Source organism: Podarcis erhardii, assembly GCF_964252035.2.
Source record: "Podarcis erhardii genome assembly, chromosome: 2".
Lineage (NCBI taxonomy): Eukaryota > Metazoa > Chordata > Lepidosauria > Squamata > Lacertidae > Podarcis > Podarcis erhardii.
This window is the reverse complement of record NC_138498.1, coordinates 54,473,346-54,499,942: the sequence shown is the minus strand read 5'-3', so window position 1 is coordinate 54,499,942 and position 26,597 is coordinate 54,473,346. Positions and strand designations below refer to the sequence as shown.

Genomic DNA, 26,597 nt, shown 5'->3' with positions numbered 1-26,597 from the left:
TCACTCTTAAAAACTTCCCAACTTCTTCACACTATAGGGAGATCATAGTTTGTGCTCCCCCTTGCGAATTTCACACTCCTCAAACTTAATTTGTGTTGTGCCTGAATCCTAGACGGTGATGTACTAAGAAAGGCAGCTGTCTCCAGCATGCACAGAGTGGTGTTCCATCAACCCTGGCTGAACAACTGCACCAGTTTGGCTGGCCCCACATCCTTACAATTAAGAGGAGGGGAGCAGGGCTTCTGGGACAAAAGGCATGGCTGAAACACAGCTCAATCCCCTACTACACTCAAAAAAGACTATTCTGCCTTCTTCACTTTGCTTTTACCAGTCTGGTCCTTGTCCTGTCTTACCAAGCTAGTTTTACCCCTTCACAGTCATTTCTACTTATCCATGCCCTTTTCTCCTCTGAGGGTGAAATATACTCAGAGTCGCAAAGTGATTTCATGCTCTTTATTCAGCTCATAGTGGTGAGGAGGAATGAATGGAAGTCCCTTCAAAGTATCTGCTTTATATACATTATTTACACAATGGGCTGCACATGATTGGCTAATTCCGGAATTCTACTGTAAGCCAATCAGGTTGTGGATTCACTTCTATCTGGAGCATGATTGGGTGGTTCCTGCCAACCAATCATACTGCTGCATTGTTCTAGGACCAATCAGACTGCTGCATTCTGAATCCTATTGTTCTAGGACCAATCAGACTGCTGCCTTTTGGATCCTACTCAACTCAGTACATAACAGAGGGGTTTTAGTCTTCCCTCCCCCACCCAGATTCAATAGCTGTCTGTGATGGCAGCAGCCATGGAGAGGGCAGGAAAGACAATTTATACTCTCTCCTCTGTTGAGGCTTCTTTCTGCAGTCCCAGCTTTTCTAAGCACCTCTAGTTTGAATTCTTTTTTTTTTTTTAAGATATTTATTAAAGTTTTTAAATATAAATGCACAAATAATAAACAATCTTACTTCTGTCACAAACATAGTTTCATCACTTCTTTGGACTCCCTCACGTCTCCCGCTCCCATTTACATCGTTAAAAGTTTTTTCCAAACAAATTATCAACTTGTTTACAGATCTCATGTCCAGTCAATCAAATATGATCTAGGAATTCTTCCAAATTTTTTTTATATTTTCTTTAATCTCGCTTATCATCAAATTTTGATTCTAATTTAGTGGTGGCCGATTTTTTATAATCTAGCATCCTTCTTAACATTCAGCCAGATTACAATGTTTTTGTAGATACATCTTAAATTTCTTCCAGTCTTCCTCCATCTTCTCTTCTCCCAGGTCTCGGATTCTGCCAGTCATCTCGGCCAGTTGCATATAGTCCATCAGCTGCATCTGCCACTCTTCCAGTGTGGGTAGATCTTGAGTTTTCCAGTTTTTAGTTTGAATTCTACCCTGAAATAGTTGCAGTCACACACTGGTTGCACAATTCAGGTTACACAATTATGTCTCAAATAATTTTTTTACTGCTTCTGCTTGCCTGTGTTGTCTTAAGGTCTGAAACAGATTTCTTGGATATTTCTCTTATCAGCTCACGATCTCAGCTGAAAGCTTCTCATTTCTTGTGCGTCTTTGAGCTTCCCCACCAGCTCCCCTGTGCCTGTATTGATTGATCTGTAAGGTTGTTGGGTTTTTTAAAGACACATTTGACAGGCAAAATGAAGCACAAGACTATACTCTATTGTAAGTTTCTGGACAGATTTTTCTGTAGTATTGAGCAGCTTAACTTGACAATACAGAGAGATGTGCTAAACTTCAGGAAGCATGATCAGAATACAGAAGATTATATAAAAACCAAGAAAGAGTATTGTAGCACCTTAACGACCAATACATTTATTGGATAACAAGGTTTTGTAGACTAGAGCTTATTTCATCAAACGTATCAAATGTATGTTGTCCACAAATTGTTATTAATTCTTCTTATTCACAAGTTTATTGTTTTATATTTTTTGTAAACTGCTTTGAGGGTTGTTGCTGTTGTTTTTTTAGAGTTAAGCAGTGTATACATTTTATGAAATAAATAAACAGACATACATATCTGTTCAGAGATGGGAAATGTGGCTGTGAAGTCTCCCCCCCCCCACTACAGGTATTAAAGTATAATGGTATAGATAGCAAGATATTGTTAAATGCACCAGGCCATTCATTATCTTACAAATAAACTGGTCTGACTGGTTCAGCAGATTCCTCTTACAGATTCTAAAGTCTAAACTAATATACACAGGGTCACAGGTTTGGAAGGGATTCATGGGTATCATTCAGACTGACACCCCCCCCCCCCATCCACAACATATAAAACACTATTATCAGTGACAGCAAATATGATTGGGTCACTTTGTTCTTAAACTTGTTTACATTTGGGTACAAGAATAGTTGTTACATACATGGTTGTGTATGCACTCTGATCAGTTTACTGGTGTGACAGTACCAGATGGAAGGGAGACCTAGGTCTCTTCCAGTGCTAATAAATGACCAAATTGAGGTGTGTGTGCTTGCAATGGCCAAGCAAAGGCATGATCAGTTGGATCAGGAGCACAGTTAGTTCTCGGCATGTGTCTGGAGTTCTTGTCTCTCCCAAACATGGATGTGTTGTCTATTATTAATGGAGAGAGCCTCTGTACACCAGGGTTTGTGGCTTCAATGTGATTGCAGCAACAGACCTCACTGCACAGCCACCTGCAAAAGAAAGCTAAGGGGGACCCATGAAAGCTTATGCCAGGTGTTTTCAACCTTCAACAGCTCCCTTAACCAACTACATTCTTTCTGCGGCACCCTGTGGGGCTCAGGAGCCCAGTTATGTCACCCCTTGTCTGCAGAGCTGGCAGCCTCTCACCCTTTTCAAATACCCTCCCTTGTGGAGTCTTCCCTCAGCCTCCTCTCCTTGGGAGTCCTCTGCGTAGCTGCTGCTGCCACCCCTGGTCTCTGAGCTGCCCCATCCCACCCCAAAGAGAGGAGCCTTCCAGAGGCACCATTCGCCTGTGGAGCTAATAGCCAGGGCTGCTGCAATAAACAGCTGCGCAAACCTTTGGGAGGCAGAGACAAGAGAGGGCATCAGAGGAGGGAGGGAAGGAAAGAAAGAGGGACAGAGGCCAGTGTTGCCTGCGGCACCCCTGACCCTCATTCAAGGCACCCCGGGGTGCCAAGGCACACTGGTTGAAAACTGCTATCTTATGCCATGGTGGTAAACCTTTCCCTTTTCAAGTGTCGCTAGTTACTAACTTAACTGCCCCTTTGGAAGAAAGCTATACAGCACTTCCAGCAGTTGTAAGCTAAGGAAAATCTTGAGGGTTTGATTTTAAATAGTAATACAGTGGTACCTCGGGTTAAGTACTTAATTCGTTCCGGAGGTCCGTTCTTAACCTGAAAGTGTTCTTAATCTGAAGCACCATTTTAGCTAATGGGGCCTCCTGCTGCCGTGCCGCCGCAGCACAATTTCTGTTCTCATCCTGAAGCAAAGTTCTTAACCCGAGGTACTATTTCTGGGCTAGCGGAGTCTGTAACCTGAAGCGTATGTAACCCGAGGTACCACTGTACTAGAAAACTATAAGGAAATCTTATTTTTAAATTTTACCTTAAAAACTGAAACCTTTATTCAGCAGTCTCCAATGGCTGATGGTTATGGGGGGGGGGGGGAACAAAGCAACACAATCCTATTCATGTCTGCTCAGAAGTCCTACTGAGTTCTATGTGGTGCATATGATTGTAGGCTTAAATAGCCAACACACGCAAATAGTAGTTGTAATTGTTTTTTTGCCAAGCATAAAGCAACACTATAGATAACACACTGGGCAGAATATTTTATAGTGAGATTACTGGAACTGACAAGCAGCTTAGCAAGAACATGCCCCACTTGCTTCTCATAAAATGTTCCAGGAGCTCTGTCAGCACTGCTGGAACAGATAGGATGACAACGCCAGTCTCTTTCTTCCTTGGGACCTGATGGGGTGAATATCCTTGCTTCCACATGATGGGCTGCAAAAAGGCATCACAGCAGTCCCTCCCTACTAACAGTGGATCCTAGCCTGTGTTCCCATCTCTAGTTTTGTTCCATTTTTGGCCTGCCGTAGTTGGTCCTTATTTCCAGTAATTCCTTATTTCTTGAAACTTCTCTTGCTCTGGCTGTTTTATCTTAGAAAAGCAACATGCACTCATTCATGGAATGCTAGAATCTGATCTGATCGCTAAGAACTCTGCACACATTTGGCTCTCTGGTGCTGTTTAAAAACGTATATCACTCTAGTATTTCTCCCTTCCTTGACTGACTCACCCCAGTCTCTATTGTCCAAAGTCTTTGGCTTACTCCATAGCTCAGTATTTGGATAGGTATGCTGACAAAGGATTTTAGAGTTACACTGTGCTATTCTGGCCCTCTTTCTAGGTGCACCAGATTGAAATAATAAAATGAATATATAGTGGGATTTACTCTGGCAGTTAGTTCTAGTGAAAGATGAGGGAAACCAAGTTTATGGATATCTCTTTGACTGTTCATTGTTAAAGTGGCATCAGCATACTTTGATGGCATCTTCCTAGTTCTGGAATGGACTTCCTCATCCAAGCTGACAGGAATTTCCTGAAAAGCACTACAAGACCTCTCTATTCAATGCAGGGGGTAGGGCAGAGAGAAATCACTGGCTAGGAATAACAAAAGCAAGCAACATTTTACACACATTTTATTTTAACATAGATTCTATAATTCAAGTTATTAAGGTTTGTTTTTACATTAATTGAATTTTTAAGACAGTGGTACCTCTGGTTGCGAATGGGATTCTTTCCAGAGGCCCATTCGCAACATGAAAAGAGTGCCACCCACAGTGGCGCATCTGCGCACGCGCGGGTTGCGATTCGCCGCTTCTGCACATGCGCGTGATGTCATTTTGCACGTCTGCGCATGCACAAGCGGCAAAACCCAGAAGTAACCCTTCCCGGTACTTCCGGGTCACTGCGGGACATATCCTGAAAGAACGTAACATGAAGCAAACGTAACATGAGGTATGACTGTACTGTTACCCACTCTGAGGCTTCTGGGGGCAGGCAGCTACAAACTGGAACAAATTCCTGAAACACCTCCACCAACTGAAGCTATATTTACATCAGGACTGCCTACTGGATACCTTATTAGGGAACATTTATCAGATGCAGAGACAATTGGTTGGGCAAAGTAAGCAGGACTGCTGAATTAAAAGTTTCTCTCTTTGGGATGGTGAGGGGAGGCTCTATTCTACTCTTCTAATGTTGCGTGAACTTTCCTTCTATCTCTCACAAAACTTTTGAAAAGCCTTCCCTTTCAAACCAAATGTTTAACGCACCTCGATTTAAAATTGGTAGGAAACCCAGAGGTCAGATAAGCTAAGTGGGAACGAACACAACAGAGTGGGAGGCAGAAGACGGCACCAGACACTTGCTGCTGGGCTGGCTTCAGTTGTGGTTGTTCTTCATGTACCCATTGCATTTATAAATGTTGTGAGCTGCCAGTCAAACAGTGGTATATAAAGCCACTAAATGAATAAACATAAAACTGGAAGCCAGTTCTAGCTTAGGAGCTACTAGACACCTGTCTTCAGTTTAAGGTAATGAGTTTTGTCCCACTCATTTCAACTGAGAATTAAGCATATGCTAAGGGCAGCAATCCTATAACCCACCTATAAGGTAAAGGTAAAGGGACCCTTGACCATTAGGTCCAGTCGTGGCCGACTCTGGGGTTGCGGGGCTCATCTCGCTTTATTGGCTGAGGGAGCCGGCGTACAGCTTCCGGGTCATGTGGCCAGCATGACTAAGCTGCTTCTGGCAAACCAGGTAAAGGTAAAGGGACCCCTGGCAGTTAAGTCCAGTCGCAAATGACTCTGGGGTTGTGGCGCTCATCTCACTTTACTGGCCGAGGGAGCCAGCGTACAGCTGCCGGGTCATGTGGCCAGCAGGACTAAGCCGCTTCTGGCAAACCAGAGCAGCACACGGAAACGCCGTTTACCTTCCCGCTGGAGCGGTACCTATTTATCTACTTGCACTTTGTGCTTTCGAAATGCTAGGTTGGCAGGAGCAGGGACCGAGCAACGGGAGCTCACCCCGTTGCGGGGATTCGAACCGCTGACCTTCTGATCGGCAAGCCCAAGGGGCACAGTAGTTAAACCCCCAGCGCCACCCACATCCCACCTATACCTGAGAGTAAAACCTATTGAGCTTAGTAGATTTTATTTCTGACTGCTGTACACATGCCTTACTTGCTTACTTCACCAAACCTTTATTAGGCATTACAGTGTACGCTTGCCTATAATTGCCCTGTAAATCTCTTTCATTGAAATAAGTGGAATTTGTGTAGGCGAGCCTAGGCATGTTTATTCAGAAGTAAACCTCACTGACCTTCAGGTAAAAACTGCACTTTGGATGGTTTATATCCTCAGGTCCTATTCTGCACTGTGTTCATAATGTGCTTTTTACCCTTGGAGAGGTCAGGCTCTTACTGAAAAATATAGCATATTTTTCTAAATCCCGGGTTTAATCTGACACGAAATTGATTTAATGCTTACAGTTCATTTTCATGCTGTGGTTCAAGACATGTTATAAAAAATAAAATTATGACTGTTGATAAAACCTGCATGTAAAAAGCAATTTGGTATTATTAATGGCCATGATCCAGCCAAAGGAATGTCCTTGTATACTTGCATTGGGATCAATGGGAGAATTATGAATATGGGAATTGAAAGTGCTCGTTTCTGGATGTAATTTGGTTTGCTGTTGCTTTATCTCTAGATTTGCTTTATATTTTGTACAGTATTCTACTTTTATATCACCCTAAACCTACAGAAGTCCCACTGTTCTCAGTGGGGCTTAAACTAGTCCTAGGAAAGCATTAAACACCATGTGCCTTTTTGATTACCTTTCATTTTGCTCCTTTGCATTTTGCACACACAAAAGCAAAAGAAGCACATTTTGTGCATTTAAGGATAACCTGAAAGCTATTTTAAGCTGCTGTGATAAAAACTTCAGAGGTATAAAAAGAGCTGAAAGTGAATCCATTTATTCCCTGTATTATCCTGGCATTATCTTAGGATACAGGAAACCCAGTCCTAGCCATGCTTATCCAAAATGAAGCCACAAAGGATTCAAAAGGACTTACTAACCAAATAGGTGATCACAAGCAAATCAAGCGATTACCATGTTGTATATCTCTTCTGGCATGAACAAAAGGCAAAGGCCAAACTCATAGGGCAGGACTGATGTAAGCACCGGGTGTTGGTGGTCTCTTTCCACCTCCATTTTCTGATTTAGATAATTCAGCAGTGTGGACACATAGAATATTACTTGTTTTAATGGATGTCATTTTTATATTACTGTAATAATGCAAAGACCAATAAGGGTATCATTATGTTTTCCATATCTACATGAATATAGCATGCTGCTCCTCCAATCTGTTGGGCTGGTATATTCTTCTGAAAGTACATTTTCCACTCATGCCATGGCTTGGGGAAGGGGAGTCATCATTATATGCCTTTAATTAGGTCTACAGAGATTGGTAAGAGCTGCCATCAAAGCCATGCAAACATGTCACTTCATAGTTCAGCCTGGTATCACTTTGCTTACAATACCTGAGTTTATAAATACCGACTTAGCGAGTGAGATGAAAGAATTAAACAAAAGGTCCCCCCCCCCCATTAAGAAACCATCAAACGGCTAAGCTCTTCTTTCAGAATTCCCTTGGATTTCTATGGCACACGTTACCTAACATATCAACTTGAAACATTTATTTCTCTAAACTATGGAATACACAGACTGCCAGTTTTCTGTTTGTCCTAAAGTCATTATATGAATCCTTCCATACATGAGCAACCACAATGACCTTGGTGTCTAACAGTCTCATCCAAATGACTCACTAAACTTCCTGAGCTTAAAAAAATCTAATAAATGTTTGGTTGATTCCAAATCTTTACTGGTAAACAAGAAAAACAATGCAGCAGGGATGAGGAACGTGTTACTCCCCAGCTGTTGCTGGACTACAGTATATCTCTCTGCACTAAAACAGATTAAAATTACTTCAATTTTCTAAGCATCTGGGTATGCTTGTCTAACCAAGAATGAACAATGTTTTTAGAGTGGATATGGCTAGAACGCAACATAAGATGATCATTCTGAAATATGGTTTGGGAACAAAACAGAATGTACTATTTGAAGAAAATTGGATATCATTTTAAGGTCATTTTTGTTTTTAGGATCTGATTAAAGATGATGGAGTTGATTAGCGCTCCTGCTTTTAACAACTGAATTGATTAATCAATTATAAACTAATTTACATAGTGCAGAACCTCAGTGAAGGTCTCATTTAAGAATTCTGAAAGAATGGGAGAGCTTCTCTTAAGCATAAGATAAATGGCTGCAAAAAAGGGGGGAAAGAGGGCACCCGGGAGAAACGTGGTAGCTCGGGCATGATGCAGGCCCAGCTCCGCTCACAGAGTCAGCGCATGCTGCTTGCATCCTTGCTGGCCACCCTCTGGCCACTGTGAGCCGTGCTGCTTTTGGGAGCGGTGCGCTGGGCTCTGGGGTGCTTGGGGCTTGCACGCCACCTTGGGCTCTAGTGTGCCACCCCCAAAGATAAGTGCTGCCGAGAGCACCCCACCCTCGCCTCTCCTAGCTACACTACTGCAACACCTGTGCTCAGCGATCTGCAATGGTTGTTGATCTGCAAGCTACATAATATCCGTTCCACATTTGTAAGAACTTGGTCGCTTTGTGTGGCAGCAGAACTCCCTGCCTAATTGAGAGCAAGCAGGCACCTTCACTGCACGATGTTAAAAACATGCTTGTTTAGACAAGCCTACCAAGCTGAGGTAGTTTTTATGTTTCAGAATGTTAACTTTTGTTAAATAAATAAATGTGTGTTGGGGGATAGAGAAACCTGTGGCTTTTGCGTGGCTAGAATTCAGCCTACTGGTCAAAAATCCATCACATCCTTTGCCTCAATCACATTTGGCTTCTAGGCCTGCCCACGACTGGCATGCACCTCCCCCTAATGTCATCAAGAAGGAACGCTGCCCTTGGGCTGAAAAAAGGTTCCCCACTATAAAAACAGTTTATTGGATTAGAATGATGCCCCATGTGACCCAAGTAACCTGCTCAAACACTTAAAAAAAATTAAATACTTGGATAGCCGATATGGGGACAATTAGAGGCCGATCTATTGCCTATCATTTACTTCCATCTTCTAGTCATAAATTACCAAGCTAAACTAAAGTGGCTTTAGATGTAAAGATTAAAGACAACTCACTATTGGATTGTGCTCCTAGTTCTACTTATTGCTGCTTTAACATTTAATTAGCTGTAATTATATGCTATGGTCTGCTTGCATTCCTGTCTTGACAGCATCAATCTCCGCAATACTTAAACACTCATTTAAAGCTCTCATAGGAAGGGCTTCTACTCTCTGCTACATGGAAAGAAACAAAATCTACACTGGGGAAAAATCTCTAACACTGCTTGTAAGTTTTAGAACTTAGATTCTTCTTGCAAGCACCTTCTATTATGACTAAAGAAAACGTGATTCTCCCCCTTCTATCTTTATATAGTATGACAGTCTCAGTATTACTTCAATGGGTGTAGGGGGGGGGCAGAGAGGAGCAGCTCCCCACCCCATAATCAATAAAAATACATAGCAAACTCAGTTTCTGCCCCTTCCAAACAAAAATCCTGACTACCTCCATGATTACTTCCTGTACACTCTATATCAGTTATTAGAGTGTGGCATCAATGGCAATTCATAAAAATTCCTGACAGCAGATCATGCAAACTAGTAGTAGAGAAACTTGCCCCAGAATGGCCAAAGTTCCTAGCATTCTCCCAGGCTCCAGAATCCTGAACATTACTTTCCCTTCCAGTCTTCTCAAGTTGAAACCTTGGCAAAACAGATTGCATATACCTGATCTGCACAGCTAACCTCCCACCCTCTCCCCAATCTGTAAACAGATTTGCACGATATGTTTTCGATGGAAACCCGGCCTGCAAAGGAAGTAACTAAGGTGTGGGGGATCCTAGTCCTGCAGTCCAGAAGACCTTTCCGATGCTGTAATGTTTTGCACCATTCTCCTTGATAAATGGCTGACTCGCCGGGAATATCGGGCCGCCCCCCACCCAGGCCCCACCGATTCCTCAAATCTTGTCGCAAGGCAAGCTTTTTTGCTGGCACACGCCCGCCCCCCCCCCGCCCGCCCCGGGCACGCACTGGCTGCAAAAGGCAATGTCAGCAGAGACAGGGAGGAAGGGGGAACGGAGCGGGTGGGGGGGGGGAACAGGCTCTCCTCCCACTTTCCCTCTTTCCCCTCCCCTCGGCTCTGATCCGCACCTGGCGTCCCACCCACCATCCCGCCGGCGCTCCTCTCCGACCTGTACCTTCCGTGTGGCAGCTGGAAGACAGGATGGTGTTGGGAGGTCTGAAGAGGTAAGGCAGGTAACGGGAGAAGCATTTCATCTTCCGGCGACAAATATGAAGAAATGAGGGCTGAACGCAGCCTCCTCAATCCATGAGGAGGAGGAGGGATCCTCAGGCTGGCCAGGGAGGCTACATGGTGGACGACGGCGCAGCGCGGCAGCCCTCCCGGCGGAGCTGCAGGGCGGCGGGAGCGAAAGCGCCTCGGCGGCGGCGGCGGCGGCGGCCGGACCCCATTTTGCCATCAGCGCCCGCGAGAGCCGCCTCGCATTTCTGCCCGCGCCCAGCAGCGCCAACTCCGGAGCCCCCCGGCGAGCGGGCCGAGCGAGGCTCCTCATTGGCTGCAGCGCATCGGAGCAGGATTTGCTGACTAAGACCCTCCCGCCTGTAAACACACGCGCGAGGCGACCGGAGAGCGTCTCGCGCCTCGCTCTGCTCAGCAGGGCGCGGGATCGCGTCCCGGACTCTGCGGAGAGCCCTGGGAATCAAAAGACGTTTCCTCCGCAGGGGAAGGAGGGGGGGGGGGACCTGTTACAGAAAGGGAAATTCCTCCGCACGTTTAAAGGTGCTTGGCTGGTCGAGAAGGAGCTGCCCGCCCTTCCCACCGCTCCCCTTATATTTTGGGGTGGTGGTGCTGGAATGGCTCATAGCACAACATGGCTACCGGTAGAAGTTGTTTCGATTTTCGGGAGGGAACTGGAGAATCTGAGTTCATGGATGTAAAGTAGGGCCTGTTTCCAAGTTAGGGCACAGAGGACTGCAGCTGTGCAGCGCGAGCTCCTGTATGTTTACTCAGAAGTAAGCCCTACAGTATTTCATGAGGTTTACTCCTAGGAAAGTGTCGCAGGACAGCTAACGAACAGTGCATATCTAGCCATGCATGCTCAAAATTAAGTCCTGTGTGACTTGTTCCCTTGGAACCGGTGATACTTACCTTCCAGGTAACATGAATAGGGTTGGGCTTCAGGAGAGGGAAGAAACTTAAAATCAAGGGTCTACAGTAGACTTTGGTCAAATGTTATAACCAGCCTCCACTTTGTCTTTGCAGAAATGTACATAGGGATTGCAGTTTCAATTACTTTTAGCATCACAGTTTTGTGCTAATATTTACACAGCATAGAAGAAATAAGAGCGGGGGGGGGGGGGAATAATATTTAACCTCTATATAGTGCCTTTCTCACATCCATTGCATCCATTGCATATACAGTCATACCTCGGAAGTTGAACAGAATCTGTTCCAGAAGTCCGTTCAACTTCCAAAACGTTTGGAAACCAAGGCACGGCTTCCGATTTGCTGCAGGAAGCTCCAGTTCCAAAGAACGTTTGCAAACCAGAACACTCACTTCCGGGTTTGTGGCATTCGGGAGCCAGAACGTTTGAGTTGCAAGGCGTTTAACTTCCGAGGTACAACTGTATTTTCTTAAATAAACTTCACACCCAGGTGAGTCAGTGATATTACTTCCATAGTACATATGAGACAGTGGAAGCTGAAAGTCTGTTACTTGCTACCTAAGGAGGTTGAGGCAAGGGAATGACTGAATGACTCCATGGTGTCAAAGGCTCACATTCTAAGCCACTGCACTAGATTGTTTTAAAGATATTCTAGAAAGGATTTTATCGCAATTACATTAGTTTATCCCTGGTATTTGCTCAGAAAGATCAATATGCCCATGGGACTTCTCTTCCTGGTTCTAATGGCTTTGGGGGTGATGTTGGGGTGAGGGGAGGCTATTCCCATCACAATGTGCCATAGTTGCAAACCTGCTTCTCCTTTCTCATTGCAGAAATTTAAAATTTCAGAACCATGCATGCTAATTGCTTACATACAGTTAATATTGCATCTAGTTTGACCCTAAGGAACTTATCACCCTCTTGAATACTACAGTTCAGATCCAGGACATGCTGGTTGAACATCTTCTGGGTTTTCTTGACACAAACAGGAATGTGCTTAGTAGCCATGTGCATAAGTAGAAATGTGATTGAAAGAACAAGTATGCAATAAACCAAGCATTAATGCATCTTGAATTGGCACTTAGTACTTCACACAGATTATCTTAAATATTTTATATACACCTGGATATGAAATTATAGTCATTCAATCTCTTTTTCCTTTTTTAGTACTACTCAGAGCATTGCCTCCAGCTTTCCTGACAAATAAATGTGTAATATCAATTCAAGGAAATTATCACTGCTTGAATCTCATTTGTTTAGCACTGTCAGCTTTGAAATTACCTTCTGTATTTGATAAATGGAAAGTGCTAAGAAGGACTTCCCTAAGACATTGTTTATGCCATTGTTTGGGGGAAATTGCTTGAAATATCTCTTTGGAAACTGGATTAGAAGAGGAAGTAGTATTGAAAGAAAGCATAACGAAAAACATGTACATTTGTCTTCAAGAGTAATATGAATAAATAAAAATAAATAAATAAAGGGTTGGTTTCCAAGACACAGGATCTCAATAATTGTTCCAGATCAATACTGAAATGGTTTGGGTTTAGCTTTAACCTGAAATATATGGGGGTGGTGGCATGGGCGTAGCTAGGATTTATGGGGGTTTTTGTTGGGGGGAGACCCTCAGTCAAGTATTTTTATTGATTTACTTGATTTAGGGGTGCAGCTGCCCCCTGCCCCCCTTGGCTACACCCATGGTTTTTGGTCTACCCTAGAACACATTTATTGATTTAAATCTGCTCCCTTAAACATTGCCTGTCCTCTCCCTCCACCCCAAGCTACAGTATATATAATTGGTGGTTTAGTTTTCCCTTGGAGTAAATTCACTCTACTTTAAAATCATATTCACAAAAATAGCCATAGTCTCATGGTAGCTGGCTCTTACTTAATTATTTAGGCTGAAATTTTAGGTTGCATTAACTAATAGCACTTTACTCTCTATGCAAACGGCAGAGTGCAAACTGTGAAAGCAATTAGCAAGCAGCATAAAAAGAAGCCAATGAAGTTGGGCTCACAGCCAAATCCAATGATATTGTAGAGTCAGATATCCAAGGTATCCAAGATTTTAAAGGCTTGATTCCCAGCTGTCAGTAATATGTTACAAAGTTGTATACATATACAGTATACAATAGCATCCAGAAATCACTAAAAAATGAAGGGTTGTCTGCTAACACAAGAGCCCTTACACTAGCAGATGGCAGAGTTTAAAAGTTGTGGAACAAAGGACCCCATGCAACTGTTGGAATAGTGGAAGCTTGTTGCAGGTATCTTCAGAGAGCTTTTGAACCCTAAGCAGAATGGGACCCCATTTTGAGAAAGCAGGCTAGGATCTGACTCCAATGGAGGTGTGGCCGGATCCTTCAAAGCAGCAGCATGGGAGGAAAAATCTAATGCTAGCATCTGGACCAAACAGGCCTGAGTCCCTACCTTCGGATCCTGCCCTGCCTGAGGAATTAATCCCCTTCACTCAAAGAACTTGCATCTTCATGCCAACCCATCAATGTAGGCAACATGCCTGGAAGGATTTGTCAGAAAGAAGTGCTCAGTTTCCAAGCCAGGGGCTTGCCCCTTTATAGCCTTTGGAACTTTCCATGGTGCTGACTTGCCTCATGTGCCCAATATTAGGACAATAGAAATGCAATGGCTCAAACAACATAAAATCATCCCAGGATTCTCTGAGCTGTGGGTGAAATTGGGGAAGGACTCATCCCCTAAACTCATAGCAAATGTGCAGAGTGAGGCCTCCCCTCCACCCTGGAAACTGAAAGTAGGAAATCAAAGACATCCAGTGGAAAACACAAAACAGCAGCAGGGGAATACAGTAGGGTCAAATACCTCTGGCTTGGATCCCCAGTACTCTAGAAGGTGCATACCTAGTCTTACTTATAATAGTTTTATTTGTGCCCCAGTTGTCCAAACATGTCATGGAGCGCTGAATAGGTGTGCAAGCAGTAACAAGTACAATGAGTTCCCATAGTGCAATAGAGCTCCCCCTGCACCCTTCAAGTCAGCTCTTGGGGATTGGAAGAACCCCCAGAACAGCACACAGAGGGAGATTATTAAGTCGGGCAAGCAGAAATGCCTGTGCTGATGGGAAAATGGCCTTACAGCAATGTTGAATTCCACCCAAAATTAATAGAGATGTATAGCCTGTGGTAAATGATATACATTGATTAATATTCTTGTCCTCCATAATGCAAGTAGAAACTGTGTGCCAAAAAAGGTGGCCTTCCTCAAACTCCAGCAAGCCAGCAGTAAGAGAAACCTCATTTCAACTTCTAGCTCTCACCACTTTAGGCCTGCAACAGAGGAGATGAGAAGGGCCATTGTGACGAAAAAGTTGGTTTTGCTAGACCGGTTGGATCAACAAGTGTTCTTTCTTTCTTTCCCTGCCAACAAATGGTTAATGAACGGCAGCCTCTGATTGGCTGTGGTTCCAGGAGGGAGAGTTTTAAAGGAGAGGATTTGAGAGATGGTTGGTTGGTTGGTTGGTTGGTTGAAGTGGGTTGGAATTGAGGATGGGAGATAGGTAGGGAGACAAGTTGAGGTAGAAAGAGTTGGTTCTGGAAAAAACCAACTTCCACTCTGAGTGTATTGTGAAGGACAGAGCGTGGTGTCCTGTGGGAGGAATAGACCAGAATTTTACTGGGAAGCAGAGGCTGAGCCAGGAAGTAGGAGCTGGAAAGGAACAACCTACTTGGGACTCAAATCTAGTCTGGAGGGGAGAGATTCTTCTGAGGAAAAGAAGAATCTCCCAAACCCAGTGAAGGGAGGGGGTGTGGAGAGCCCTTTGGTCTATTGCTTAAGGTACCTCAGGAGCAGGATTGTTAAAGGGTGTGTATAAGTGAAAGAAAGTATCACCGTATAAAGGAACCAAACCTATAACACAAATCCAACTGACAACAAATTAAAGTATAATCGTATTGTATGCCTGAAATAACCTAAGTTCAAGCCATTTGTGTTATATACTATCTTGCCTTAAATAAATCTTTTTTGTTTATTTAAAGAAAACCTGGCCGAGACTCCAACTGACTAAATATTCCCTCACAAAGTTCCCCCACAGGATACTCTGGGCTAGAATTTTAAGAGGAAAGGAAAAGAAACCTTCGGATAAAGTGCTGTTCAGTGAGGTGGGGGCAATTTATCTAAGTGAGTGCGGGCCCAACAGCACGAAAGAGAAAAGAGTTGTCGCATATTAATTGGTGGCAGCGCCATGATCTGAAGTTAAAACCCACACAGAAACATACCCAGAGATATAGAACAACCAGTTTAATAAATGTTAAATATTTGGGGAAAGTCAGAAGCCCAAGGCAGTATAAGTTCCTCAACTACGTTTATTCAACAATTGGGAGTGACAACAGCTCACTCATAGGAAAACAAGAATCGAACTGACTGGAGAACACAATAATAATGTTGAGCATGAACTGACAGTTGACAGTTGAAAGTGCATGCGCTTGCTTGCCATTAGAATGTTCATCTACCAACGCTTATACGATTGGTTAGAACACGCCTTGTAACATAAAATGTGTTAAACCCAATACATAACAATAAAGTAGTGAAGTTGTTTTATTAAAAGGAGAAAATAATTCTGTCAGAAAATAACCAGCAAGCACCAAGCCAAAGAGACTCAGGATGACCCAGTGCTGGGAGCTGCTGCATCTGAGGAAAATCCTAATACAGTTCTGAATTAGAAATGATGAGACTAAGATTAGAAATGGCTAAAGTTGAAGCAGAGAAAGAAAAACAAAAGACAGCTGACATTCAGCTAGCACAGAAACAGACTGAGAGAGATATGGCAGAGAGAGAGAGCAGACTAGCTCATGAGGAAAAAGAGAAAGAAAGAGATGCCAGATTAGCCCAGGAATACAGAGAAAGAGAGGCCAAGATGGCCCTTGAAAAAGATGTTTCTTTTAAAAATGGAGGAAATTAAGCTGAGAGCAGAACTGCTGCAACCCATGTTGGGGGGTGGGGATTTTTCCTCAGCTAATATAAAGAGGTTTCCAAAGTATGTAAAAGGTGATGGTGTGCAGGCATTCCAATTTAGTTTTGAACGGACTTGTAAAGACTTAAACATTCCTGAGAGAAACTGGATGCTGTACTTGCGCCCTCAGATATGTGGAATTTTGAGTGAAATATACTCGGATCTCAGAGAGGATGAAACCTCTGATTACCTCACATTTAAAGAGAGAATGAAAGTGCGCTTTGGTCTGACCGCAGAACAAAGTCAAAGCCTTCCATGTCGTTGGTAGACTCCCCTATGTAGACTATGTGGTTGGTTTAAACTTGGAAGGTGGACATTGTGAAGTTTTCCAAGTAAACATGCTTAAACCTTATTATGAACAGGGCAGAGGGAAGGATAAGGCAATTGCAGATGCCCTGTCACAAAACCTTTAGATAGATAAAGGGACAAACAGGTGGTGCCAGGATATATGTTTATTTGAGATGCAAAAGTTTGTAATGTGGTTTAAAGTGTATTTGAAAATTGAAACAAACCCCCAAAGTGTTTTTTAGTTCCTGCCCATTGCTGCGTGGAGGCTGGTGTATGCAACCTCGCTTATGCAATGAGGGGTGGGACATGTGACGGAAAAGTTGTTTTTGCTGGACTGGTTGGATTAACATGTGTCCCCCCCCCTTCTTTCGCTGCCAGCAAATGGTTAATAAATGGCAGCCTCTGATTGGCTATGGTTCCAGGAAGGAGAGTTTAAAAGGAGAGGATTTGAGAAAGGGTTGGTTGAAGTGGGTTGGAATAGAGGTTGGGAGATAGGTAGGGAAACAGGTTAGGAGACAGGTTGAGGTAGAAAGAGTTAATGCAAGAAAGAGTTGGTTCTGGAAAAAAAACAACTTCCACTTCTGAGTGTATTGTGAAGGAAAGCCTCCCTTGCCCTGCAAATCATCTGGAATGTATACCCATGTGGGATCTGGCTGGTAGAAACTTTCTCCATTTCAGGAGCATATATTTCATCAGTTGTTTAAAGGGCGGGGTGCAAAGACCAGAACAGTTATCCCTTCAAGTTTGTTCCCAAAACAGCAGGCGGCATATTCCGCTTTTATTGTGAGTAGACAGAAGGAGAGAGGGACATGATTTGACTGTAAAATGTCCCAGAACTACTAGGAACAAATAGATCATTGAGTGCTGCAATGTCCATCATTCCTGATCACTTTTTAGTACTCTCTCTTTTCCATATCTTATGATAAGAAATGCAATAAATTGTACACAGTGCAGTAGTTAATATGCTAATATAGTCAACATGAAGAAAAAGAAGTAAATTACCCCCCTCAAAAAAAAAAAAAAAGAATGTAAGGAGAAGGATTTCTGCATTTGCAGAAAGGTTCATGCTCCCATTTTAGTGACAGTTAATTAAGGCCTCCTTAAAACATACCTTTAAAAAAAGACACATCATTGCTACCTGTTTGCAGTATAAGTTATCACCACAAGAAGAGCTGGAACAAAGTCATCATTGACTAAGCAGTTAGTGCAAGAAAACAAGTTCCTTTTCATTTCAAGAACAAAAGGAAAAGTAAACCCACCTTCTGTGACCCCTGTGTCAATAGTTCCTTTCACTTGACTGAAGCACCACAGCACATCTTGCATGAGGTTCTCAAATCCTGCAGATAGACACGTCGCCCCATCAAAAAAATGAGAGATATAAAATGAGCAAGAGGTTCAATCTTTTTTTTTAATTAACAAATGCAGATCTATGTGTAGTCACTGCCTTGTTCTGAATAAAATGAAGGAAAAATGTGTACTCACCTGGAATCATTCTGCAATGCAAAGATATAACCTAGCTCCCTGGGAAAGTAACAACATTATGCCCACATTGTGAATTGCCTTTCTGTCTGCTTTCTTCGTGCCATCTGAGGCTATTTCGAAAATGGTGCAATCGGAGTCAGCTCCCAATACATCATTGGCAGCATCATTGTGGAGTCAGGAGGCCAGCAGTCACATTCTTTATCACAGCCTCTCTTCATTGGAATAGTAACGCAGACACAATAATTTCTGTTCCATCTTATATAAAAAAGTGCAACAAAATAATAGCTGAATTGTTGTTTTTAGAATAAAATCAATGTTTAGTCTTAGATTTAAAGGGGCTAGCTATCCCCTCTCTCTGCTGTATGCGACTTTTGCTTCTTCCTTTCCCCTCCCCTCTGTTGTGACACTTATACACACACCACCACTGGTCTATTAGAGGCTATCATGTACAATAGCTAATAATTAAACCTCTATGTTCAAAGGCAATTCACATTGCTATTAGATGCTGGTGGCACATAGCAGGAAATAGTTGGCCACTACTGGAAAAAGGATTATCTTTGCTCTGATCCAGAAAGCTGATTCTTAAGTGCAATGAGTGTGATTCTTAAATGCAAGGAAAATATCAGTTCAAGTAACCAATTCATTACACATAAACAAGTGTTCATATAGCTTTTCATAAATCAATGTTTATAATGCTTTAGTTGATTGATCTAAGGATTAATCTTTGGATTAAGTTGATTAAAAGTTGAAGCTGCTGCAATTTTTAATTTATTGATTAAAATTACTCAAATGCCACCCCCTGTTTAATTATGACAACTGGACATGTTTCTGTCAGAAGTGAACTGCAGTAGTTTCTTATCCTTTCTGAATGATTTAACTGTTTATGTAGTGATGATATTCCCTGTTGAATAGCCTCTGCCTTACAACTCACATTTGGCTGATTCGCAATGGATGAGGTCACCCTCCTGTTGTTTTGAAGGGAATATTACATAAATTATAAAGACTGGCTGCTAACCATAGGCCCTTCAAACTGGCATACTTAAACTCAGCAATTTACAGTTGCCAGGAATAGGCCAAAACTGGCATAAATACAATACTAATTCAAAACATCTTTAAACTGTTTCAGGAACATAATGGCCAGATGTTTTAGGATACTTTTTAAAAAGATACTTGTAAATCACAGTGTTTGTGAGGACTCCTCATCCTTGTCTGGCTGAAAGTAGTTGTGAGAATGAACTCTGGTGCAATTATTACTCTAAACACAGCATATTTTTTAATCAATATATGAGTATTGATTATTATTTTTGCCAAAAAACAAAAACAAAGCACTGCTTACAAATATTGTATTTGATGAACTTTTTCCCCTCTTTATTACACATTTTATAATATTTAAAGGTTTTAAAAAATCAGAGGGAGACAGTATGTCCCTTCTACTGGCTCCACATCTCTCCTGCAGTGACCACTCCACACTGGGTCATGATGTGACCATATGAAAGTGTCAGTACCTAAATTTACTTCTTTTACTTTTGAATCAGGGGACTTTGATTTTACCTTTGTTATTATAAAATGTAAACCACCTTGACTTGTTTTACAGAAAGGGTGGTACTTAAATGTAGCAAATAAATAAATGTCCTGGTCACTCCTTTCTAGTAAAATGATAGGATTGCCCTATTAGTAATTCATCAAATCACCAATAATTAGAAAAGGCATAGGCAGATCTTCTTGGCAATGTTATTCAAAATAACAGATTGCAATACCACACTTAAAATTTGAAATCTGCCATTATTATCTTCACTGTAGAAAATATCATTTTAGAAAAACAAAATGTGCATGGATCCTTGGCATGATAAGTGTATGTGAAGTTCTTTCCCCTAAAATAATGGATAAACATTAATTATTTTCATTATGCTATTCTGAACCCTGTTTTCTCCCTTTATTGTCAATATGATTCCTCCTTGAACCGAGCTTGAGTGGTCCCAGACTATCAGTTTGGAAGCACAATTTGATCACTCAAAAATAAGGTAAATGTATCTGTGTATGGTTGCAGAAGAGGGCAACCAAGATGATCAAGGGTCTGGAAACCAAGTCTTATGAGGAACAATTGAGGAAATTGGGTATGTCTAGCCTGGATAAGAAGAGACTGAGAGGAGATAAGATAACCAAGTTCAAATATCTCAAGGGCTGTCACGTGGAAGATGGAGCAAACTTGTTTTCTCCTGTTCTAGAGGGTGCGTGCCAAGCTGGACTCTGATCTGAGTCACTGCAGCACAGTTTGGGGGAGAAGGGGAGATAAGCCACCTCATCATACAACCATACATCTGGCAATTAAATTCCACCTCTTTATGTTATATCTATTAAAATTGTATATTTAATTATTGGTTTCTTCCCTTTCCAGACAAACCTAGAAATATATTTTTGCTATTCTTTGAAACATCTTGCTCTGCCTACTATTGGAGCAGTTTGAAATAAAATTAGGCAAAATATTCACTTTTATAACCAAAATTATTCCCATTAGAGAGAGTTTCATTCTTCCCCATAACTCAAGATTTATTCTTATATCTTTCCATGTCTTTACATGGAAATATATTGGAGTTTTTCGCTGTTAACCATATTTCCAGATACTTCACCTATTTCTCAAGGTCAAGGTCCCCCACTTTTAATCACCCTTCTCCTGCCCAGTGTGGCCAGCCACCTGCCTTGGGGCGGTATCCTGTTGGTCATCATGGCAGCCAGGAAGTCCTGAGCCACCCCAGAGCCAGCTGCCTTGACAGATTTCAAAGTCTGCCAGCACCAGCAGTCAGGGAGTCCTCAATTCCGCCTGTAAGACCAGCTCCGTCAGCTCAGGCAGGGAGACTGCTGAGCAGAGGCCATGGAGGGCAAAGGAAACAGGAACCACCCCTCAAAAAGACCCCAACCCAAAATCTGTTCAGCCCTCTCCGCTTTTTCTAGCTGGAGTCAGTCTGGGTGCTGCCCTCCCAGACCAGGTGGGAAAGGCCTGCCAGGCAGGGAGCAGGTCCTGCAGGACTCCCAGCAAGGAGACCTGGGAGGTGTGTCTTGGGCAAACATGGGACAAGGGAGTTCGCTGTCCCTAAGGTGTGGGGCTTACCTTCTTTCAGATTTTGCCGGAAGCAGGCCAGGTCTGGCTGAATTACTGTCTTCTGCAAAGGAAAAAGAATCTGGGTCAGATGACACTACAAACCCCACCATGGATACCCAAGAGAGCACAGAAGCAGCCCCATGCCAGGCAGGACAGGTCTCCCTATGGCTTGGGCCCCAATCCCTTGCCCTAGAGGACTTCCCTGGGCCCTGCAGCCTCCTGGGAAGAGGTGGAAGGACAACACCAGGAAAGGGGGCAGAAGAAGCCTCTGGCCTCATCCTGGCACCCAGGGACGCACACTGCATCTTCTGCATTAAAAGTCACTGGGGAGTGTGCTCTTGGGGGGATGGAAGTAACCAAAGAAATGAATACAAGAAGGCAAGATACTTACTCTGAGGTGGGGGAATCTTTGTGAAACGGCCAACAGTAGAGAAATGCTGCTAGCTGCTAGCTTCCTTCCCTCCTCACTTCCCCAAAGGGCATAATATGGGCGGTCCTGAGGGAGGAAAGAGTTCCTCAGAGTCAGGGACCAGTCTGGGCCAAAGTGGCCCTCCGCTGCCCCCATCACAGAGTCCCTGGCACTCCCAAATCATGAGGGTTGCCAGTTTTGGTCTTGGGCCAAATTGGGGGCCAAACGGGACAGGGGACTCCATGCCCCAGAAATGGGACAATCCGCTGGATAAGGGACGGGGGGCAACCCTAAAACCACTCCTGATGCCATCAGGATACTTACAGTGAGCAGCTGGAGGAGGGTGCCAGCAATGGGGGCTTCCAGAAGGAGACCCCCAGCAGTCTCTGGAAGTGCTGCTTCAGTTCCTGTGGGAAAAGAGAGAAGAGAGGTTGAGTGCTGGGTTAAATCTTGCAAGGGTGTGAGAAGAAGAAAGAGCTGTGCAAAGGGATGTCAAAGCAGAGGACATACATCTTTGACCTCCTCCTTTTCTGCACCCCCAAGAACAGCCTCCATTGTCATATGCAGGATAGCACTGATCATATCGCAGCTGAAATGGGGTCTCATGAAGCCGGAGAGAGAAAGGGAAGCAGTAAGACGCTGCCTCCTCCAAGTCTCCCTTGCCCCTTTCGCCCTCCTGCCTGCTCTTGCCCGCCCAGAGCTCCCCCTAGAGTTCTGCCCCCCACCCCGCAACCCCACCCACTCCAAAGACCCCACTCACCTCAGCTAGAGGAGGGCCTCCAAGGCCAGGGCCAGGCTCAGGGGGCGATCCCTGAAGCGCTCCAAGTGGCCAAAGATGTCCTGGAAGAGAGCAGAGGAGGAAAGTCAGCTCCTTCCAGGGGTCTACAGAGGACGGCTTCGACCCCAAACGCCAGGGGATTGGCAACCCCTGCCCTAAGCCAGAAGGGTCCTCCTCTCTGGCAGATGCACAAGCCCTTTCACAAAGCCCCTCCCTTCCCATGGGGGTCCCTCACACCACCCATTACTCACCATGATGGCTTGGGCCATCTCCTGCTTGGAGCACTTCAGGGTGTGGAGCCCCCTGAGCCGAGCTGCCTGGCAGTTCTGGATGACCTCCAGGAGGTACAGCTGATCTTCCTCCAGCAGCTGAAATGCAAAAGTCAGGCTGTCAGTTCCTCATGGGGGGAGGGCTCCTCCGCATCTGAGAGTGCAGAGCGCAGAGTGGAGGGCAAAGAGCCCGGACAGCAGGGGGCAAGTCTGAGGGATCCACTCCCTGCTCTCGTTTTATCCAATACTCACCCCTAGGGAAGGGATGTGGAACCCCAGCACATCCCTAAGCCCCTGGCAAGGCTATTCCAATAGTTTTCTCCTGGATTCCAAGTCCTACTACAGGTGAGGGGACACCCCAGCCCCCCCTGCTTCCTCCATCAGACCCCACAAAATGGCATGGTCGTGGGGGGTGGGGGGGTGGGTTCCAGACTGTGGCCCAAATGGACCTTGGGTCGGATCCAGCCATCTGGCTCTGTGCATCTTTTGACCAGCTGCCCTCCAAGCCCATTCCTGCCCTCCTCTGTCCCAAAAAGGAAGGCCATTTGCTCACCTGACACCATGGGCTTCTCCAGGCCTTGTAGGGGGGGCCACCCTGTTGCTGCAGCTGATCAGGCATCTAAGCACCTGAACCTTGAAGAGACGAGCAGAGAGAGCAACTCAGAAGCCAGCAGCCCCAATTATTGGGGGTGTTTGTGTGTGAGGAGGGGCATCTGGCCCAATTCCTTCCATCTCTCTGCAGTTCAGTGACCTGAAAGGGCATCACCAGAGCTGGATAGAGGCAGCCCAGAGCACAAAGGGCTGGTAGAGAGAGGAAGGAGGCCCCAAGTGCTATGGGTTCAAGAGCTCAGCCCAAAGGAAAGAGAGGCATTGCCAGCTGTTAAAGGGCTGCTCTGCCTCATCTTCTTAGGACAGCCCTGCCCTTCCTGAAGAGGGAGGAGACCCCTAGGAGGGTCCTCTAAGCATCAAGGCGTCCCAGAAAAGGAAAAGAACATGAGGAAGGTGCTGGAGTCTTCCTTGGAGCCAAAGAGACCCCCCAGAAAGGGGGAGATGGCTGATGTCGTAGGGCAGCTGGAGAGATGCAAAGTGGAGCCAGGCAGAGGTATAGTGGTTGGAGGGCTGGACTAGGAGGACCTGGGAGAGCAGGGTTCGAATCCCCACTCAGCCATGCAGCTCCCTGGTGGACCTTCAGCCAGCCTAGCCTACTTTGCAGGACTGCTGTGAAGATAACAATTGGTGGCAGGGAGAACCATGAAGGCCACCTTGAGCTGCTGGGAGGAAAGTGGGCTAGGAATGTCCTAGTAAATGAGAGGGGAGAGAAAAGGGGAAGACAGGGAAAGAGTGGAGGAGTTGAGCTCTCTGGAGAAGACTGACTCGGTCAATTTCCAGAGAGCTAAGGCTGTGCCAGGACCCCAGGACTCATACTCCGCACCCAAGAGACCAAGAGAAAGGGAAAGAATCCTACTTACAGTCGGTACATTTTGTTCACTAAAAATTCCCACTCTCCTCTCTAAACTAGCTATCTAAAATGCCCACCCAACATTAACTCTGACCCCAACCCCAGCCCTAAGCCTAACTCTAACCCCCACCCTAACCCTACACTTACGCCTAACTACTCCTCTATGCACAAAATAAATATATACAAAATGTGCCCAAAATAAAAATGTAAAATAAAAAATATGAAAATAAAGAACAAAAAACGAAATAAAAAAGTAAAATAAGAGTTAAAATAAAAAGTAAAATAATAAATAAAAATAAATAAAATCAAATGAATCAAATAAAAGTAATAAATCAAATAACAATAACAAGCAAATGAACACCTCTCCTTATCTTCTCCAACCACCACCAACCCCTCTCTCCTCCACTCGCCTCACTACTAACCCACAATGGCTGCTTGCAAGTCAGTGGCTTTTAAGGGAAAAGCAAGAGATGTCACAAAGGAGGGCAAGTCCTTGTCACCGTGGCAACCACCCATCTGGACCTGTCTCCTCCTGAGAGGTGATGCTCCTCTTTCAGAACTTGGAGGCAGTCCAAATCAACAGTAGGCTGCAAAACAGTGAAATTAAGTAAAAAAAATTATTCATAAGAAATTCCCATTGTGAAAAACAGGTTTTAAGTGCTTGTGCTCACAATGTTAAGTAAATAAACCAGAAAATAACACTTGCAACTGTATCTTATTTTTCCTTCTTTTAATAAGGAAAGGGGAGGGCGACAAGAAATTTTCTGCACCTGGTACCACCTGACCTTGCTACACCACTGTGTAGGACATAAACCAATAGCTTCAAGTTACACACACAAAAATATTCCAACTAAACATCAGGAATGGACTCTCTCCACAGGTGATGGTCTTTCCTTCATTGGAGATTTTTAAGCAGAGGTTAGATGGATTTGTCATGTGCTGCTTTAGTTGAAATTCTTCCATTGCAGGGGGTTGGACGAAATGACCTTCGGAGTCCCTTGCAACTCTACAATGTTATTATTCTATGACTATTACCCTTACAGCTTTAGCTGTGTCTCTGGTTCTCTTACACTGCCATCACTTTCAAGTCAGTGAATGCTCTTGGGCATTATGGGGCATGGAGGGTTGGCAGGGGAATGGTTTGGGAGAGGGAAATCCCTGAGGAGAATGGGGATACAATGGCAGGAAACCGCTGTGTGTGTATAGTAAGATAGCAGGGACCGGCAGCGGAGGGACCTGAAAGCAAGAGCCGGCTTTTCCAAGCAGGAGAATTGTCTTGACACCAACGTTATAAGAAAGGGAGGAAGGAGGGAGCGGGGATTGGCGGAGGGGATTCGGGGGCGGGAAGTCGAGTGTGCGCAGAACTGTTCTCGGGGCGTGAGAGGACGACGGTTGAACTCTGGCGCCGACTCCGCCCACAGTGGGGAGGAGCCACAAGAGCCTCGCGTAGTAGTAGCAGCAGCAGCAGCAGCAGCAGCAGCAGCGGTAGAGGCGCTCTAATGGCGCCCGGGCTGCTGCTCCTTTCGCTGCTTCTGTTGGCGCTGCACGTGCGCTTGGTCCATGGCGACACGTGGGATGCAGGTAAACGAAAGTTGCGCTGCGAACAGGTGTTGCCGTCGCAAGCACTGCAAATAAAAACACCCACAGCAAAGATCCAGCCCCATTCCGTCCATTGGGGAAAGGCTTGAACTGTATTTGGTGCTAGTACCTCTGCCCTTTCCTTTCCAGCAGCTGCCCAAGGCTGGCTTAGCCGATCCAGAGCACACAACACACACCTGTCCTGTGCCCTTGGCAGTTTTTGTCACTATAAGGGGGGGGGGCAGAAGCACCCAAAGAAGACGGAGGTTGAACACCTGCGTTGCATCACAAGGTCCCAGATTTCACCCCTGGCGTCTCTAGGGTAGGGCTGGGGGAGATGTGAAATCCTGCAGAGCCTCTGCTAGTCAGGGCAGACCACATTCGTAATTAAGTAGCTTCTGCGGTGTTATAGTCGCAGGATGCTGGATCTCTGTGGGAGAGGTGATGGGGTGGAATATCCTGGAAGAGGTAAAGGCTAGGCTCCATCTACACTTCTGCTTGTGCCTAGAAAGCATGAGTCCAAGCAGTTTTCCACTTGCCCCACTCATTTCTAAAAAAACCCCCCAAGATAAAGGTAAGGTGAGTTCTTAAGGGAATTCTTTCTGTGCTCAGTTTTGTGTGTTTAGTTTGGGCCAGGACGTAGAATGCTTAGATCTTTCTTAGGATTGTGTCCAATTAAGTAATTGTGTTAGTGCAAGGACTTTACACTAGCACAACAGAACTTTTCCACCTGTTCTCTCACACACGGGAGTAGCCAGGTGGTTTTTTTAGGGGGGGCCCCCAAAAACTCAGTTAAGTATTTTTATTTATTTTTATTGATCTAGAGGGGCAGCTGCCCCCCTGCCCTCCCTTGGCTACACCCATGCATACATCCCAGTTTGCTTTGGGTTT

The 26,597-nt window shown here is 44.5% G+C and overlaps 2 protein-coding genes and 1 long non-coding RNA gene across 13 annotated transcripts in view; 1 reads left to right on the top strand and 2 right to left on the bottom strand.

Annotated features, from left to right (window-relative positions):
* The window catches only part of PPP2R2B (protein phosphatase 2 regulatory subunit Bbeta), a 254,498-nt gene extending 231,253 nt beyond the window's left edge, over positions 1-23,245 (bottom strand). Inside the window, exons 1-5 of one of the 3 annotated variants that reach the window (XM_081852123.1) lie at positions 22,652-23,245; positions 22,383-22,462; positions 21,605-22,029; positions 21,223-21,274; positions 17,894-17,971 (exon numbers count right to left, since the gene is read on the bottom strand). In XM_081852123.1, the coding sequence (XP_081708249.1) occupies positions 17,894-17,971; positions 21,223-21,274; positions 21,605-21,778 (304 nt within the window). In that variant the 5' untranslated portion in view covers positions 21,779-22,029; positions 22,383-22,462; positions 22,652-23,245. Of the gene's footprint in view, positions 1-10,377; positions 10,694-17,893; positions 17,972-18,116; positions 19,366-21,222; positions 21,275-21,604; positions 22,030-22,382; positions 22,463-22,651 lie in introns of those variants that run through there. The other 2 variants (XM_081852125.1, XM_081852126.1) reach the window with 2 other exon arrangements.
* Positions 4,443-10,341, bottom strand: LOC309336468. Its single transcript, XR_014154038.1, has 3 exons — positions 9,260-10,341; positions 6,361-6,460; positions 4,443-4,638 (listed from the first exon to the last, which is right to left on the bottom strand). It is a non-coding gene; the product is annotated as an uncharacterized lncRNA (long non-coding RNA).
* Positions 23,246-25,483: 2,238 nt separating the features above from the next.
* LOC309336388 (uncharacterized protein) overlaps positions 25,484-26,597 on the top strand; it is a 78,663-nt gene continuing 77,549 nt past the window's right edge. For 8 of the 9 annotated variants that reach the window (XR_014153985.1, XR_014153986.1, XM_081852009.1 and 5 more), the window contains exon 1: positions 25,484-25,709. Coding sequence is in view for 6 of the 9 variants with exons in the window: in XM_081852008.1 (XP_081708134.1) it covers positions 25,628-25,709 (82 nt within the window). In the remaining 3 variants the exon portion in view is untranslated. The remainder of the gene's footprint in view (positions 25,710-26,597) is intronic. The other variant, XM_081852011.1, reaches the window with a different exon arrangement.